Consider the following 18,683-nt stretch of genomic DNA (forward strand, 5'->3'; position numbering starts at 1 on the left):
TGGGAATCATTTCGAAAATTAAGGCAATCATTACAGTCTCCTACATGTCAACAGTTCAGTAAGGGTTTTACCACATGGTTTGGCATGGGACCCACACCTGGGCATCCCCTTCCCGTTTAGAGGGACAGATGCAAAAAGAACAGGATGATGGACGTAATTCAGAATAAATGAAACACACACTAAGGGCATCACAATATAAACTTCAAAAAGGTGACACATTGAGTGCGTGAATCAATCTCAGCCACTAGCAATTTACTAGAGCCACATTCCAATACACGGTTTGTGGCACACCATGACACATCAAATTAAACCCAGCTATATGCAAATAAGACTTGGTCCTGCTGCAATAGGAACGGTCCGGAGGTATTATACAACTAACACTATTTGGAGGCAAAAGGGGTACCCAGATTTTGGCTTTAATAACCCTGTGTAAAAAAACATTATTCAGCTAAAACGACAACCTGTGGAAATGTAATACTGTATAGGGTGTATATGGCGAAGAGCTACTATATTGTTATTACATACAGTATTTCAATACATCAGTATTTCAATTGTGAAATCCTATGCCATAAATAACTTTAAAAAATAGAGCTAACTTATTTTGCGTGTTTCCTTTTTATATACAATTTTTTTTTTTTTTTTTTTTAAATCGCTTCAAAAGCCAAAGTTTTGCATTTCAAACGTGGAGAATGTACATTGCTTCAACATATAAATATGTAAACAGAAAAAATGGTATGATGTAAATTTTCTCCACAAGGAACAAAATCTTACCAAGGACTTCTCCTGTTTTTGCAGCAGTGCAAAGTTTCATTAATATGGCTCCAGAGATCAAACATTTGCCTTTCTAGTAGTTGGTCAAGCTTCTTCTAAGGCTGATCACGCCCAAAAACCTTATATTCTTTGATGTGAGGAACAAAGTAATGGAATTTTAAAATTCTTCTGCCTCATGTTTGCTGAGCGCTGGTACAAAGCCGAGGCTTGTTGTGTGTGACTGCAGCGGGTGGTCGCTTTCTGTCCTCAAGCGGTTTGTACCCATGTCACGGAAGTTCTGTCGACTGGGTGTACTTTCGGTCTCTTCAACACATCCATGATATTTTTTCACCAAGCCCTGACAGCGATTGGCCGCAGTGCTTCATATACAAATAAACCAGTGCGATCGCCCAATGTATTGCTCAGGAGGTCACTGCAGCTTGCACTAGTTAACGGAACTACGATCACTGCCACATGCCAGTATAAACACTTCCTACTGAACATCACATTTAGACAGTTTAAAGCATTCAAAGCTACACAAAGCAGTAGGAAGGGCTTGGACGCGCTAGAATTATGTTTTAAATGTGTATTTAAATATGAGGACTGTCAAGTGAAACTAAATGCTGGTGTCTCGCATCAGCAAAGACCGGCACAATTTAAGCACTGAAATTTGTGTATTTGGTTTTTCCTTCTGTTTACAGATTAGTGTTTTTCACAAACGTTCCCCATTTTAACTTAATTACAAAGACACTGTTTATTTGCATGGTGTTGCTGCGCCTTTACTTAAAATAACTGACAAATGAGTATGGTTTCGGACAAATCAATAAGGAGAATAAGGAAAATGCTTTCTTGCCTGCTTCTGAGTACGCTGTCCTCACCCCGAAGGCAGAAGGAGTTTGAGGTAAGTGATTTACGTGGTACCAATGCCAGATGAAGTGCCGAGAACTGGAAAGTGAGGTCACAAGGAACCCAAGGCACAACCAAGCAATAATAATGCCAGCACGATAATAAATTGTCTCCGCACACAACTAGTGTAGTGCACAGTAGGTGCATCAAGTTGGCTAAGCTGCAGTAGTCAAGAGTATATAACAAGTGAGGTTTAGCAGCAGTACATAGGGGTATCAAGTAGTTTATGCCACGTGTGCATGAGCAACACAAGGGGCAGCAGAACCTCTGTACCAAGGGAGGAGGGGCAAACACCAGAGTAAGGGTGTAAATCTCCAATACATGGGTGGATGTACTCAAACTGCCGAGCGAGTGACTGCAACATGGACAGAGGGGCAAAGCAGGCAGCACTACGGGGCTAGCAATGGATGAGGGGGGGGATTTAAACACAATTGGGGTACATTAACTGGGGGAGACTTGCTGCACATGATGGATGTTTAGGGAAAAATTCAGGTCATGTCCGCTGGAGAGATGCACCGGATTCGACCCAGCGAGTTCAGTGCTCTTGTAAACAGAGAAACACTGATACACAGCGACCCACTGCAAAACCTCCATCTGGAATGACCCAAGAGCCAGATTGATAGGGGCCAGGACTCCACTATAATCCTATGAGAAAGTGTATATCTTTAAACCGGAAGGATTAAGTAAGGCAACTCACCTCTACAGTCTGCTCCACACAGGCTCCCGCATCCTCATCCTCCAGGGTGGGGGCAGTATGGTGGGTTGCTGGGGGCGTGGACAGACAAAGAATAGGCCCGAATGAGGGGGGTGGGGGGTGAGTGCGGCAAGTACTGAGTGATGCTAATGCAACACAACCACGCGTGGGCGCGTATCCCCAAGAAATGTGGCATGGCACATACCTCCGGCCCGTGGCCGCCCTGCCTGGATTTCGTGGGTGGGACATAGTGGGAATCTTGACCGTAGGGGATGTAATGAGGGGCACCACATTGAAATTGTTTCAGCAACTTCAGAGCGGCTTCCAGCTACACAAGTCCCAGTTTTATAAATACCTTCAATTCCGTCATGCCCTGACCCCCCCTGATTCAAGCTATGGAGTCCCTACCAGAGTTCCACCCCCTCGAACTACGCCTCCTAATGGGCAACCTAGGCCTCCACAAAATCAGACAAACATATCAAACACTGACAAGCACACACAGGCCACCTTGGATAAGACCAGAGGTGCATGGCAAGTAGATATTCCTGATCTAACAGACGATGACTGGGCGGAGGCCATAGCTAGCTCCCGAGGCGCGGCGGTTTCCACATGATATAGACTCATACAATTCAAATAACTGCATTGCGTGTATTGCACCCGAACTAGACTTTGGGCACAATTCAATCCCCTACATGCTTATGGTGCGACCAGTAAGAAGGAACATTCCCCCATACTGTTTGGGAGTGTTCCACCCTATAGGCCCTTCTGGCGCAGAGGCTCGTCGTGCCTCAGGACTGTGTTGGCATGGGAGCTCCCACATGACCCACATTTATTTCTTCTGCATAGCACGGATGGAATTCGGGGCAATATATCTCACAAGTAACTCCTCCAAAGAAAGAGCAGAGGCCGCAGTAGGGGAAACCATGGAGGCATCTTTATTAAAAAATGTACAGCATGGCGAATGCATTTCGGCTGGATTAGCCATCTTCAGCGCCAGGAGTGTTCAGGAGGTATGAATATATCCTCCTGGCAAGTGGAAGGCCGAGGTGGATAGATGCATGGGTGCGGAAATAGCCGTGTTTTTGGGCGCGTGGCTGCCCCCAGAAGCACCGTAAAATTTGGACCGGCTGGGTAACGTACTGTGGGTTTGAGCTTCCCCCCTTACCACCAGTGGACCCTTGAATGGCATACCTCTGTAGGTACATGTACATGATTCCCCTTGATTCCACGCTGGGCTTCGCTATCTCCCTGATGCATCTCCTGGGGTTTTGTTTGGCTGACTCTGGATCTGTCTGCATATTGTTGTTGTTGATTGTCCTGCATTGTTTGGCTGACTCTGGATCTGTCTGCATATTGTTGTTGTTGATTGTCCTGCATTATCGCAGGTATTATATGAAACGTGAAAAGATGGTCTCTCTGCAAATTAATGCTTTCTTACAAATATATGTAGGGCTCACGCCCAAATGCTATCGGAAATACCAAATAAAATCTGTTTTGGAAAAAAATAAATGGGGCAAAGATGTATAAAAAAAATTAGTATTTTGAGTGGAAAATAAAAATGATCCATTTACTCTTCACTTCTTTCTTACTTATCATGCATCTGAGCATCAATGATCAAATAGCCCCTAGAAGGTGAAGTCATACTGGTTTTCTAGCAATCTAGATGTTTCATTCGTACAACAAAAGAAGTGCTTAAGTGCTCGGAGAGAAATTCCTTATCCTGTATCTAGAGTTAGGAATGTAATCATTTACCCTATTACACAAATGTTTCGCCTCATTTTAAATTGGCAATTTAATTATTTTATGAAGACCCAGCGTAGCTTACAAAACAAGATGAGAAATAAATATACTACCACCCAATCATGACAGCTCATGTCATTCACTAAAACAAATTAAAACCAATATCAGTCTTTACACACCCTAGCTATCGGAAAATCAATTGCAGTGTAACTAACCTGCTTATATTTCTGCAAAACATTTGCCACTGTACCACCAAAACGGACTGTTTTCTTTGGGGCTGGAATTAGGAACTCATCGCTGTCTGCCATCATGTTTCAACCCGTTCCAACACTGAAAGAAGATGAACATGTATTAAGCACAACAAATGTTCATACACAGACCATGATATTTGCCAATATATTTTCAACATGCTCATACTAGCATACCAATTCCTTGATGATTTGAGCCATGAACAACAGAGAAGGAACGAACACTGGCACTTAAACATAAGGTAAGGAATTTCATAAAGATGAGAGCTAACCTACACTATTCAAAATGTGAACCTAGACACACATACAGATCACACCACAAGAGAAAAAGCCTTCATGCAGTTTTGTTTCCTTCGGAGGGCAATGAATTCCCTGAGCTCTGTCACAGGCTCACCACATATTGCTCACCTCAGTCATGGGCAGAGGGTCGCAAACAGTCTTGCAACTTAACACAGAGTTTGGACTTACTTTTAGATGGTGCAACCGGCACTGCATAAAATGCAGCTCCATTAACTTTGATGTTTCCTCAAAATTAGACTTCTTCACAAATACAGTTATCGGAGTTCTGAAATAAATTTAATGGGGCACATGCATCAATCAAAATACCAGTCGCAAACGGGCCGATTCGCAGAATCGGCCCCTTTGCGACCGGTATTTTACCATTTGGGATGCATCAAGCCCAAAGCAAATCGCAAAATAGGGAACCTCAATTGTTGTGACTACCTATTTTGCGAATGCATTTAGGGAACTGCAATTTGCGATTCCTTAAATGCAATGCAGGAAGCATGAAAACACTGCGACCCTGCATTAAGGAATCGCAATTTACTACCAACTTCAAGTTGGTGGTAAATTGCAAATCCTTAGAAAAATGCACTTTTTGCATTTTTCTAAGTGCCATGTGGTGCGCACACATGCCCTTAGGGCATGTATGTGCGCCACGTGCACACTTACCTGTTTTGGGGGTGCATCAGGGTGGCCTTTTGGCCCCCTATCACCCTTGAAATTGCATTCGCAATTTGCTAGAACCTATTTGGTACTCACAAATTGCGAATGCCGTCCCATTCATTCCCATGGGCCTCTAGGAATTGCAATTTTTTTTCACGAAACCTACATGCATAGGTAATTGTTACTCCCTAATAGCAATTCCTTAATAATCGCTAATAAGGATTCGCAATTCCCTACTTTGATGCATGTGCCCCCAAGTCTGTAATATGATTTGGAACTTTAGACTAGACGTAGGCTCTTCTATAGTGAACTCAGACTATTTCCCCCCCCGCCACGGTGCGGATTCCTGAATCATCATAGCAGAATCATGTTCATATGCAGATTCCCTTATTTTCTTTCTTGAAGGATCTGCTGCTCTGTATTGCGTTTTATGTAGCACCTTACTCCTTTTTGTGATTTTGTATCGCTAGGAACAAGAGAATATATATATATTTTTTTTTTAAAGAGTCAACTTCTGCAGCGAGCTGCTAACAACAAACCTATAATTCACAGAAACACTGGAAAATTCAATTCGAAATATAGAACAATAACATGGAATGACCATACACTGTCACATGACAAACAGCCTATTTCTCTACTTCTTGGCTATCAGTGTAATGTTTTTCCTTTGTTCTCCGAAAATTCTGCTGTAATGATAATTTCATTAGCTAAGTGAAGAAAGGACCTTGTGCCTTAGATTTTTAAGCTGAGGGTTGAGTGGAGTTTTCTTCCAGTCAGAGACAAAGTACTCTTTTCCACTCTCGATAAAGATCCACCAGTAGTGCGACTGCACTCTACTGGGCAGCCATGTTAGTCCCTTTGGGTACTTGACAAGGATATAAAGGTGGGGCAGACAAGTTTGCTCTTTGGTGTAGTTGGGTCAGAAACTAGGATATCAAAAGAAAGTAATACAAACTCACTGTCCAGTCAGGAAATCCCTAAATTGCTGGGATACGTTTGGATGAAGAATGGTCTGCCTTCATCAAGATGTGCGAGCGACCATTAAATAACTCATACTGAGAATCAGAGGTCTCAGGATGGTACTAGCATCCTTGGGGGTTTCCTTGTTGCCCAACTGCCGCTCACTCACTAGCACTGGGCATACCTTTTGTCTAGAGCATATCCCCTGAAGAACCATCCACAAAAGGACCCATTAGCAAAGGATTGACTGTAATGCATGAAGTTTGAAGAAAGCCCAACACACAAGACTCCCAGGCTACAAAAGCTTACACCGGAGAGAGAAGTGTGAGAGGAGGAATGCAAAATTTGTGGGATGAAGCAAAGGACACATTTCAAAATACGCGGGCTCACGTGCCATTTCCACCCTCTACCCACAAAAGAATTACAGGAAACAAGCATTGGCAAAGCCAATAGGTCTCTCTTATGCAAGAGCTATTGGCTTTGCTAATATGCTTTAACACCGTTATACACCAGGGTGGCTGTTGTTCAGCATGGCTAAGTAAGTAGGGTAAAGGAGAGTGGTGTGCAGTAACGTGGAGTAGAGTGGAGTGTTACAGAGTGGCATACAGTGGAGTGGAGTGTCATGGGTAGCGTGGAGTGTCATGGATAGCGTACAGTGTTATGAAACATCTTGGAGGGAGTAGAGTGTCGTAGAGTGGAAGGCCATAGAGTTGAGAAGCCCAAAGTGCAGCACAGTGTCAGAATTGAGTACTGTGTTGTACAGTGGAGTGGCACAGAGTGTCGTGGAGTAGCATAGAGGGTGTTGCTTAGAGTGGAATAGAGTGCTGTAGAATAGAGTGGCATACAGCGGAGTAGACTGTCAGAGTGGAGTGGCATAGAGAAGAGTAGTGTGTAATAGAACAGAGTGGAGTAAATTGGCATGGAGGGGTATAGAGGGAACTGCGCAGAGCATCAAAGTTGAGTAGTGTTGTAGAATGGCACAGAGTGGAGCAGAGTTTAATGTAGTAGAGCATCAGAGTGGAAAGGAGCCTAGTGAAGTGGCATAAAGTACAGAGGTGCTGAGCAGATTGGCTTAGTGCATTGGTTTTGAGTTGAGTGGTGTAGAAAGCATTGACGTAGAGTAGAGCGGGCACATTAGATTGCAGTGGCGTAGAGTGCAATGACGCGGAGTGGCGCAGAGTAGAGTGAAATGACAGAGTGGAGGGGTGCAGGGTAGAATGCAGAGGTGTAGAGTGGCGTAGAGTGAAGTGGAGTGCTGCAGAGTATAGTGGTGCAGGGTAGAGTGCTGTAGTATAGAGTAATGGCATAGCGCAGAGTGCAACAGCATTGATTGCAGTGGCACAGAGTGGGTAGATTGGCATAAAGTGCAGTGGCAGAGTGCAGTGGTGTAGAGTAGATTGTTTCAGAGTAGAGTGAAGTGGTGCAGAGTAGAATATAGTGGTGCAGGGTAGAGTGCAGTGGAATAGAGTGGCGCAGCGTTGATTGCAGTGGCATAGAGTGGGGAGACGCAGAGTGGAGTATAGTGCAGTCGCATAGTGTAGATTGTTTCAGAGTAGACTGAAGTGGTGTAGGGTAGATTGGAGTGGCATAGAGTATAGGCGAAGAGTGCACTGGCTTAGAGTGCAGTATTGTGGAGTGGTGTAGAGTATGGCGGCAAAGAATGCAATGGTGCATAGTGGAGTGGGGTAGAGTGCACTGGTGTAGAGTGGTGCAGAGAAGAGAGGCGTATAGTGAAGTGGTGTAGAGTGCAGAGCCAGAGTGCAGTAGATTAGACTGGTGTACAGTGCACTGGTGTAGAGTGTAGTGGCGCAGAGTAGAATGGCAGACATAGTAAAATATTGTACAGTGCGACAGTGTAGAGCAAAATGGCACGGAGTACAATAGTGTAGAGTGCAGTGGTGTACAGTGGCGAAGAGTAAAGTGATGTAGAGTGCAATGGTGTAAAGTGGCATAGTAGAGTAGAATGACGTACAGCACAGGGATGCAGAGTAGATTGGCATAGAGTGCTGTGGTATAGAGTGTATGGTTTTGAGTAAAGTGATGTAGAGTACATTGGTGTAGAGTGCAGTGGCATGGTGTAGTATGCAATAGAGTGGCGTAGACTATAGTGCAGAGTAGATTGTTTTAGAGTAGAGTGAAGTGGCGAAGAGTGCAGTGGTATAGAGTTCAGTGTCGTAGAGTGCAGAGTAGATTAGAGTGGCTTGGTGCAGAATTCAGTGGCAGAGAGTGCAGTGTGGCAGACTATACTGTCAAAGTTCAGTGGAGTAAAGTGGCGTGGCGTAGAGGGCAGTGGCGCAGAGTACAATGTGAAAGAGAGCAGTGGTGTAAACTACAGTGGTGCAGAATAGAATGGTGTAGAGGGCAGTGACGTAGAGTGCAGTGATTTAAAGTAAAGTGGTGTAGAGTGCATTGGCGTACAGTGCAGTGGCGCAGTGGAGCATAGTAGAGTAGAGTGAGGTTGAGAGCACTGGCATAGAGTGGAGTGGTATAGAGAAGAGTGGAGTGACGTGGAGTGACGTGGTGCAGAGTAGAGTGCAGTGGGGTAGAGTACAGCTGGGTAAGGTGGATTATGCATGATATGTTAGCGTGCTGCCATTAAAGACAACAGATCTTCAATTGAAATGACCTTTACATTTGCAATCACACACGGTTTTACTGATAAAAATATACAGCACACAAACGATAATGTGTGGAAAAGTCATCACCCAATGTATTGTTTTGATCGTCAACACAGTTCATTTAAAATATTTAAATGTTATTGTGTGCATGGAAAAAGAAATCTGTACAGCCATCCTCAAGCAGATCCCCACTAGCCAGCATGATCGTCACATAAATCGTCTCCCGTTTAAATCAGAGAAAGAAAATTAAACACCAAGCTCCCTGGAAGAGACAGCCTAACATTGGACCTGTTTCTTTGATTGCACAACAAATGTGACAAGATAAGAATAAGATTTAAAAGCATGTTTACATAAAGCAAGTTTGTGGAAGAACACAGTATACAAGATTTTGACAATGGAAAAGACGAACTCAACAGCCTAAAACAAAGTCAGCAAACAGAAAATGTGAGTTACAAACCACAAAGCTAATGGTAAGCAACAGGCAGAATGCATTCCTGGGTCAACTTTTTGAATGTCCCCAATGTCTTTAGCAAACCAGAAAGCTGCGCTGTTTGGTAGGCTGAGACGTAAAAAAGTAACTATATGAATGTGAATGTGAGCAGTGGAAGGATAGATATCACCCAGTCAAAGGGATTGTAAAGACGTTTTTTTCCAGGGGAATGACAAACACGAGAGGAAGAAAAGACATCAAGCAAGAAGCAAGCAAACAAGTGATTAGACAGGCAACCAATGATAAGCAATGGGCTGGCACAAAGTCCACTGGAAGTTTTTGATATGGTTCACAGAATGTCTTTTACGCACAGACAGCTAAAAGGCGTCTGTAGGCAAGATCTAAAAATAACAGATAAATGTCAATGCCTAGGTCCTTGCATTGGGGGAATGGGACTATTGGGCTACTATGGGTTTGGCGGGCTGAAGGGAGATGGTGCGAATGCATCCGTGTGAGCGAGTACATAGCTGGAAAGATAAAAGCATGTGTGCATGGATGAAAAGATGAATGTGTGAAAAGATGGATGCTTGCCACTATCTCCGCATTTTGAGAGCAGAGAAAACAAACGCTTCCCCAGGTCCATGAAACAGAGAAATCTGGGGAGAGGTTGCATTGTCATGGCTATGCTGGGATCAGTAAGGGCTAAATTTCAAGTCCCATAACATTAAGCCATTTTGTTTCGAGTGAAAGTCTGGTGCATTGAGGAAAGTATGGCCACAGACAGTGCACGGACACACACTGGTGAATGTATTGATGCACCAGTGTCTGTGACGACGCGTAAATAGATGCCTTAAAGAGGGAGCGTACATAGATGGCTAAATTGGTATGGATGTGTGATTGGATTGACAAAGGAAGGTGCAGATGTGGAGGAAGTCACGAGCTGGACGCCTAGGTCTATTCATAGCCTTCAGTAACTGCTTCTAGAAACCACAATTTCACAGGTGTAATATGTGTTACAGAAGAATGTCTTCTGAAAAGTAGTAGCAGAAAAAAACTCACAAAAGCACAAACAAATTCCAGGTGCTGGACCACTTTTTATGTTAAATGTGCAGGTTTGTGAATGCTGAACTGCACCTATGTTATATAATTCGACAGAGGGAAAGAAGGATAGCACCTTTGGCCAAAATAGAACCTTCGGCAAGATAAAAAGCCTTCTAGAACACAGAGGATGCATATATCGCCCCTTTCTGGAACTTCAATGTGAATTCACTGGCAATTAAAATGTTAAAAGCAAATAAAGGCTTCAGTGTGAATGTGCTTCCTCCCAGACGAGAAATAGCAAAGCTAGGGATGTCATTGAAGAAAAAAGAAATACAAAACACTCATCTCTGACACTAAGCTTGTCACACATGGTCTTCCCAGAGTGTTTGACAAACATGTTTCCCATTTATTACGCTATATCCTGGTGAAATTGTAAAGCTTCATAATTTAGCGAAGCACATTAATACGTTTTGTACATTATACTTAAATTCTATGTCAGTGAGGAGAATCGGTGAAGGAAAGATTTTCCGATATGCTTAGTTTGGAAATCTCGAGGTTGGGACCTAGGCTTCCATGTCCCCACTTTGTTGACATAGCCAACCCCTGCAAATCCAGACCGTTTACAGTCCCAGTATATCACTCATACTAGTCATCCATACAATGTAAACCAAAAGTAAAATATCTGCTTGATGAATACGCATGAACACGATGCATTACTCCACATACTCTGCAATTTTAAAGAGAGAAAATGTCACATTTGTCCAATCTCACAAAATATCCAAACAAGCATTTTAAGTAAAAGGATCACTTCATGCTTTCACTTCAAACTTACCTTAAAGTACGATACAGAGACTGCACACAGATGGGGCCTTTCTAGCACAATCTGTTGATGCTGGTGGCTATTACGAGGCTGCAGCTGTTGCCTTCGTTTTGCTGCACGAATCCCTTCAAAGCCCTAGCGTGCAGTCGCAGGAGCCAGCCACAAGTTTGGAGAAACATGGAGCTACGAGGACTGAAAGCATAACTGCTTCCGGGTCACGACAACACCGAAAGCCAACAACTAGACCTTTCAATGTTCAAAACGATGCATTAAACAGCGAGCAGCCATCTTGGATGAGGTTGCAGATAACATTTTTGGCTCGGCTGTGTGTCTTCCAAGACTACAAGTAATCACATTTATTTTTCTTCACTCGTGTTATATAGAGGTGATGCAAAGGCGAAAATAGGAACGTTTGAGATTAGTGTTTTCTGAAGCCTTCTTGGTAAGCATATAACATCTTCCGCACTGATCGTCAGGCATTTCAGACCCGATAGTTCACATTTTTCCTGCTGTCTGGTGGGAGTTGGTGCATGTTGTTGAGTGTCTCATGTATTATCTTATAAATGATGCCCTCAGCTCAGTATATTCAACCGATAAAATGCTTTCAACTGACCTCCTGGGAATAAGGATCTTAATATATGACAGAGAAATAGCCTGGAATGTCCAGGCTGTTAACCATGCTTCGTCCACAACTTACCTAGAAATAATGCGTATTGGGCAGCTATAAGATCTTGTTTGAGACTGCCAGTAATATATTCATATGTCTACTGGTTTGCTGATACCCTTTCCTAAAAGATGTACACACAGGAACGCCACACTGTCATATTTTTAAAGGTTTTTATAGGATATTATGCCCCATTTTAATGCAGAATATTTGTAAAAGTGTAATTGGAGACATAAAAATCACGGTGATTAATATGAAGGCACAAGAGGTAAATAAAATGAAACTTGACAGCTGACTATGTGGCAATCTTTGATGGAATCCCTTTTCATAGTCCTAGCTTATGTCTACATTAACAGTAAAATCTTGCCAAAAATAAGAGTTCACAGCTGTTGCACATTCCTGGTTATTGCTTGTATTTTTCCATTCTGCAGACTGCCCTTTGGCAGGCGGGGTCTCGTTTCTGTTGTGTTCCTTTTCCAGCGAAAACAGACTATGCAAAAATGTGACCTTGGCAGAAAGTTTCTCATAGATGTTCTTGTTAAAAATGTCTGTAGTAGACCTCTCTCCAAGAGTTTGTGTGCATGCTTTATATAATATTTTTTACCTTATTATAGTACAATTAACCCTGTGAAAATAAAACCGTGTGAATTCGCTTTGCAAATGTATCTATATCCATTGTGCTTTTCTCTTGATGTCACACTTCATGAGTATATGACATATGAGGTAGAAATACACTATCAAAGAATAATGTTGCTTTACTGTAAATGCACATAAATAAGACAGAACGTAGCAGTTAGATATTATGAAATATATGTAAAGCCATAGGTAACAATGTGCCCAACAAGAAGAGCTAACATCTTTTATAAAGGACTCAAAGGTAGAAATAGCAAATTATACAAAATTGTGTCTTTTAGTTGAACTTTAGCTTAATCAAGTAATTCCAGTACCACACCAGGCCGTCTTTTTAACCACTCACACGGTATAAGTAAGCCCACATCAAAGTTCCATATGCTTGAGTTAGGATGCTCAGAAATGCTATTTCATATTAGGCTCTTCTACCCCTCCTCCCTCATATGCACTGTGCTACTCATCCCAGCAAAACCTGCCCGGCTTTCCTGCCAAGCTAAGTACGTTTATTATTGTTTGGTTAATTAGAACCATTGCACACAATTAAAAGACATATAGAACAGCTAACCCAGAGGTGCAATACAATACAATACAATTAGACAATATTTCAGTGCCAGCTATAAAAAAGAATCATCACTTTTATGTGCCACTAAAATACAAGGATACGTTTTTAATGCGTGGTGTATCGCACTAAAAAGTCTGATGCATAGTAGAGAGTAGAGCCAATGATGTTTGATTGAACTCTGGTGGATAGTTCTACCCTCATTCATGGAGCAGATCATGTGTCGAGCCGTTTGTTCCTAGCGCCTGCCCCCTGGCATAAGTAAGATCATTGGCCGGAGTGTGCAGAATCGCAGGTACACTCAGGTAGGGGGTGAGCAAAAACATAAACAGGTAAAGTGTGCACAAGTAACTGGTCCACTTGCCTGCCCGTGGCAATGTAGGATTGTTGGCCAGAATGTGCAAAATCGCAGAGGTAGTCAGATTGAAGGTTGTGGAAGCTCATAAGGTAAAAGGTAGCAGGAATGATATGCAAGTAAAGTGCATACGTAGTACTGATGTGCAAAGTCACAAGATAAAAGGTAGCAACGTTTATAAGCAAGTAAAGTGCATAAGTAGAATGGCTCCTCAATGTTTGCCTTCCCTCCTTGCATAAGTAAGTTAATTGGCCGGAATATACATAATCACAGAGGCAGTCAGATAGGAAACTGTGCAATGTGCCAAATAAAAACAAGCATTGGCATAGCCAATAGGTCTCGCTTTTGGGACCTTATAAGTATTTAGTTATGCAGCACAATATCCTTGGTGCAACAACATCTACTGTTGCATGGCTAAACACTTATAAGGTCCCTAAGGCGAGACCTATTGGCTATGCCAATGCTTGTTAACTTACCTATTGTTAGACTTATTTTTTAGTTGATGACTTAATGGTTATCATATACACTATAATAAAATATTGGACTATGCTCTGTTCTTGCAAACAAAATAAAACATAACATGAGACAAGAAAAAAGAATGGATTTTAGAGAAATACATGTATTGTTTTATGGTATTTTGTTACAGTAGAAAGGCGGCATTTACTCAACCAAGTACATGATTGGTGCAATTGTGTAATGTTTTCCTTTCTGTTCATAGGGCATAATTTGCAGCAGTAATGTGTGATGTCCCATAAAATAAATTATCGCCAAAAGTTTGGTGGCCTGGGAGCAAAAAGGAAAGTTGCTCCACAGTAGTATTGGGGACCAGTGCAGTGCTTATCAATTAGATCCTGATTATTATTTTAAGGGAGAACAATGTATGGACTTCCACAATTTAGTAAACTGTACCTAATTGGATAAAATACTGTTTACCTTTCTTAGTGCACACTGCAGAACGCTTGGTGATGCCTTCTAATCTAGTCCTCACAGTGCACACTTAAAAACAGAGTTCTTTTGAAGAATTGAGTGTTGCTTTAATGTTTACTGACAACAAACCTTGCTCCGCGGGTCTTTGAGGATGCCAACACTCCAGTGTCGATTTGTGTAACTAATATCCACCCTGGGGGAGTCCTACTGAAATGAGGGAAGCCTGCTTCAAACCAGCCCTGGTCTCCCTACTAAATTCTCACCTTTTCCAGGTTTAAGGCTGAATGCTATCCCTCATGGTATCGCTAATAATCCAATTTGTCAGGACAGATTCTACCATGTTATAACTTTTATTTCTTCCACATATTGTACTCATGTATTTTATAACTAGAAACAGAAGACATAACCGTGTTTTTGGAAACATTGTAGTCTCCAGTATCCACTGCAGAATTTGTCTGCCATGTACATCTTGTCGCTTCTCTCGGCAGCTCAGAAATATTGAAATTGAGTCATAATGATAACCAGTTAATTAGACAATATTTTGTCGTCATCCACCGAAAATGCTGTGTCAAAGACATTGCTCCACCAGATATTCAACAACAAAGGGATTAATTCAACAACAAATGAATTAATTAATGAGGTAGGCATGTCTCCTGTAACAGTACATGCTGCATTATTGAATACAGGCGCACAGAGCCACGGACAATCACAAGCAAGCGCACAGAAGTGCTTATCCTCAGCTCGTGAGAGTGGCACGCGCAAGCAACACCTGCTGAAAAAAGAGCGCAGAAGGATTTGAACAGATGGAGAATTTTTGGATGTACCGAGATGACTACTCGGAAGATTCGGTAAGGGCATGGTGACCATCTAATTTAGGGGCTGTTTAGCATTGGCACAAAATGTTAATAGCAAGGGGAACTTTGCCTAGGGGAACCTCGTTTTGACGTGCTCTGATAAAAAGGAACAGCCTATCCAGGGTTGGGAGGAAAAATAAGCCCAGCACCAAAATAAACGTGGCCCATTAATACATCTAGTGGCTAAATCAGTGGCCCACACTTGCAATCGGGACGGTTTTGAATTTGTAAGGACATGTTGTATAGGTGTTTGAACAGACTGCACGGATCTGTGCTTTTTGCACGAAATGGATGTATGTGCTAATAACGGAAATCAACAGTAAAAACAGTCCCACCAAAACATAAAATAGTCAAACAAACTGTCAAAACACTGACCCACACACCGGCGTCTCAGACCAGCCCCTCTGGTGATACAGATCAGGGTATCAAAAATATGCCCACTACCACGGATAGAGTAATCTCACAGTTACACGCACATACATTCTTCATACGCTAGGGCCCATTTCACTAACATACGCTCAGATACTCTACCAGCATAAGACCTGTGGGAAGAAAAACCCTGCATCTATATCTAGGACGATAGGATCTGATTATAGTGGTTATCCTTAATCATACTCTATACAATCTTTACAACAATAATCAAAATGTACCCAATAATTGACAAGAAAGAATATTCAACACCATATTTAAAAGTTATATTGCTTTATCTAAAATTAGTCAAAGTAAATCAATCAGAATAAATCATTTCTCATAGTTACCTATTCTAACTAAGTGTCAGAACGGGTCAGGACCAGTCTCTCGGTAAAGTCTCTCAGGATAATGTCCTCAGCATCGAACCTCAGCAACGCGTGAAGGCGGCCAAAAGAGTGGGGAGAGCCCTCCCTAAACTAACAGTTTTTATAATGGAAAATACAATAGAAACACACATAAAGTTGGCTGAATAAACTGTATCACCGAGCAGAACGAGAAGGAAGAAATGTAGCTTTGCTACATCTGGAAATCTCCGCTCAGGAAAAGTCACAAGGCATAAACTACGGAACAGGAACCAAGGAAATAAACATGTAACACTTTTAATCCGATTCTTCCTCGGCCATCGAGCCACAGTTCAGAGTTTCCCTCTAAGGCTCCTTTGTCTTTTGAGAAAGCCAAGGACACTTTCATTTTTCTTGGAGTACACCCAAAGCTGCTGCCGTCCTCATGGAAATTTTCATAGAAGGACTATGGTCAGTTGTCTTCGACCTTTCTCCAGCAGGGGTCCCTCTTGCCACATCACAGAAATATTCACTCGAGGCCAGGCTCTCAAATCAGCCAACATGAATTAGGCCTCCATAGGCCACAATAGACCATCTCAATTTAAAAGAAATAAAAACAACGTTAATACAACATAATGATTAAACAGTGTTAACCCCACTAATACCCTTATGTGTATGCATTTATCTAGCTTTGCGACATAAAAAGCATTAATTCTGACAGCGTTTTGTGCTCAAAATAAATAGCACATAGCAACGTTTAAACATGAAAACTTGCACGTTATTGTAAATACATGAACAGCACACATAAGCTAACCCTCATGTAACTTTCTCTTATGTTAGGACAAACGAGTTGATTATTGAAACATACCTTCACAAGACAAATAATTAATTGTTAATTATTAATAAAATTATTAAAACGCATAGACATGCCAGGGCTTCAAAAGCCCAGAATTTTCTAAAAGAAAACTCTGCTCCAGCAATCCCCCCTTTGGTGATTTTATCACCAAATAAACCCAAAAAAAAAAAAATTTGTGAAAATTTTAGTCCCATTTTAGGAAATCAGAAATGTCTCTTCCCTTTAGACAACATTAAACACCAGTCACTCTTTCATCATCTCTCTTTGTCTCTAAATAAACACTCTCCCTCAATTCTTCTAGTTCAATCTCTTCTGGTTCTCTTTTTGAAAGTTTCGAATTCTTGTTTTTCTTTTCATTTTTCAATTTCTCTTTCCCTCTCCTGTTTTTACAACACACACACACCAATCTTAGTATCAGTAACGCAACAATTATACAAGACAAAGGAAACAATATTCTACCTATAATAGTACTACCTATTTTTGCAATAAAATCCTTAACAGCTATCATTTTATTAGCTAGTTTAGTCCATAAACTCCCAGTCTCAAGTGGTACTAAATCTTCATGCAAATCAGTAATATTTTTGATATAGACCTTCAGGTCTTTACTTTCATCAGGAATGTAAGTGCAACAATGTTGGACTTTCAAAATTCCACAAACTCCACCCTCCTTAGCCAAAAGAATATCAAGGGCAAGTCGATTTTGCATAGACATGGCACGTACGGCACTTAATTCCGTATTCACCAAAAGAAACCCTCCTGCGGTATTTGTCGATAAGCGATCAACCACTGTGGACAGTTTCCGGATTCCATAAGCATTTAAAGAAATTCCCACTGCTGGAATTAAAACCCCAAAAATGTCACCCACAATTTCAGACCAGGTTTCTCTCTTAAAGCGTGTTAAAAGGTTAATGTCTTCTACATCTTTTACTTTATCCGTATGAAAAATCTTAGGAAAAACCAGGCCCACATAACATGTTCCATACCAATGGTCAGGCAACTTGTAATAAGCCTTGTTCCCACAAACATAGTACACTCCTGGAAAAATCGTATCTTCTCCACCTCTGAAACCCCAACCTGTCGCAATGAAGTATGTATCATGGCACTCACTAGTTCCCACAAAATATGTATCATATTGGGATTTCCTTCTGGTAATGCATAGTTTACCCTTCTGCGGTGCATCTAGAGCCAAAGTTGGACTAGCCCCATTCCTCAACTCCTTTCCCATCTCAATGTCCCAAATTGTCTCACTCACTTCATATTTTCCCCCTTTCTCATGCATGTTCATTCTCCTTTCCTCAACCATATCCAGGAAAGCTTTCTCCTCTCCTTTCAAATTGCAAGTTAAATTATTCTTAAAAATGTAATCTAATGTTAGTCCTTTTTCTTCAATAAAAATTTCACCAAAAGTGTTAGCTTCTTTAGCTGGATTCAGCTCTTTGTTCATTGGCAAGTGCCCAAAAATACTATCTCTGTTAGACATCTTATAATCTATTTTTCCTAACAAATAAAAAACACTACTTAAAATACTACAAGAAATACCATATGTAGCTGGCAAATGGTGATAAGTAACACCCTCAGAGACGGATGCAGGTAATTGCATGCAGACATAGCAATCCCTCACTTCCATTGTCTTCACATATTCATATAACAGTTTAGAAAAAACATTACTAGAAAAATTATTAATTGACCTATCTTTGTGTATGTAACTACTACTTCTAATTGGAATTACTTTTTGTGAATTCTTCTCTACATTAGTCACATTTTCTATATCCATTCCAAATTCTACTCTAAAAGTAACTAATAAAATTAAAACACCCCATAGAAGCATTAATAATCCAGTACAACAGCAGCACATTTTGCACCACCTCTTTAAAAAGGCACATCTATTTCTATTCTCCTCTATGTTAGCCATTTTAGTTTAGCTTCTACTACTC

At 41.5% G+C, this 18,683-nt stretch overlaps 1 protein-coding gene across 2 annotated transcripts in view; it reads right to left on the reverse strand.

The window, feature by feature from the left end:
• Positions 1-11,354, reverse strand: part of RRN3 (RNA polymerase I transcription factor RRN3) — a 454,090-nt gene extending 442,736 nt beyond the window's left edge. Inside the window, exons 1-2 of one of the 2 annotated variants that reach the window (XM_085632098.1) lie at positions 11,165-11,354; positions 4,306-4,420 (exon numbers count right to left, since the gene is read on the reverse strand). In XM_085632098.1, the coding sequence (XP_085488224.1) occupies positions 4,306-4,401 (96 nt within the window). In that variant the 5' untranslated portion in view covers positions 4,402-4,420; positions 11,165-11,354. The remainder of the gene's footprint in view (positions 1-4,305; positions 4,421-11,164) is intronic. The other variant, XM_085632099.1, reaches the window with a different exon arrangement.
• Between the last annotated feature and the right edge of the window lie 7,329 nt (positions 11,355-18,683).

Source organism: Triturus cristatus, chromosome 10 (genome assembly GCF_964204655.1).
Source record: "Triturus cristatus chromosome 10, aTriCri1.1, whole genome shotgun sequence".
Classification (NCBI taxonomy): Eukaryota; Metazoa; Chordata; class Amphibia; order Caudata; family Salamandridae; genus Triturus; species Triturus cristatus.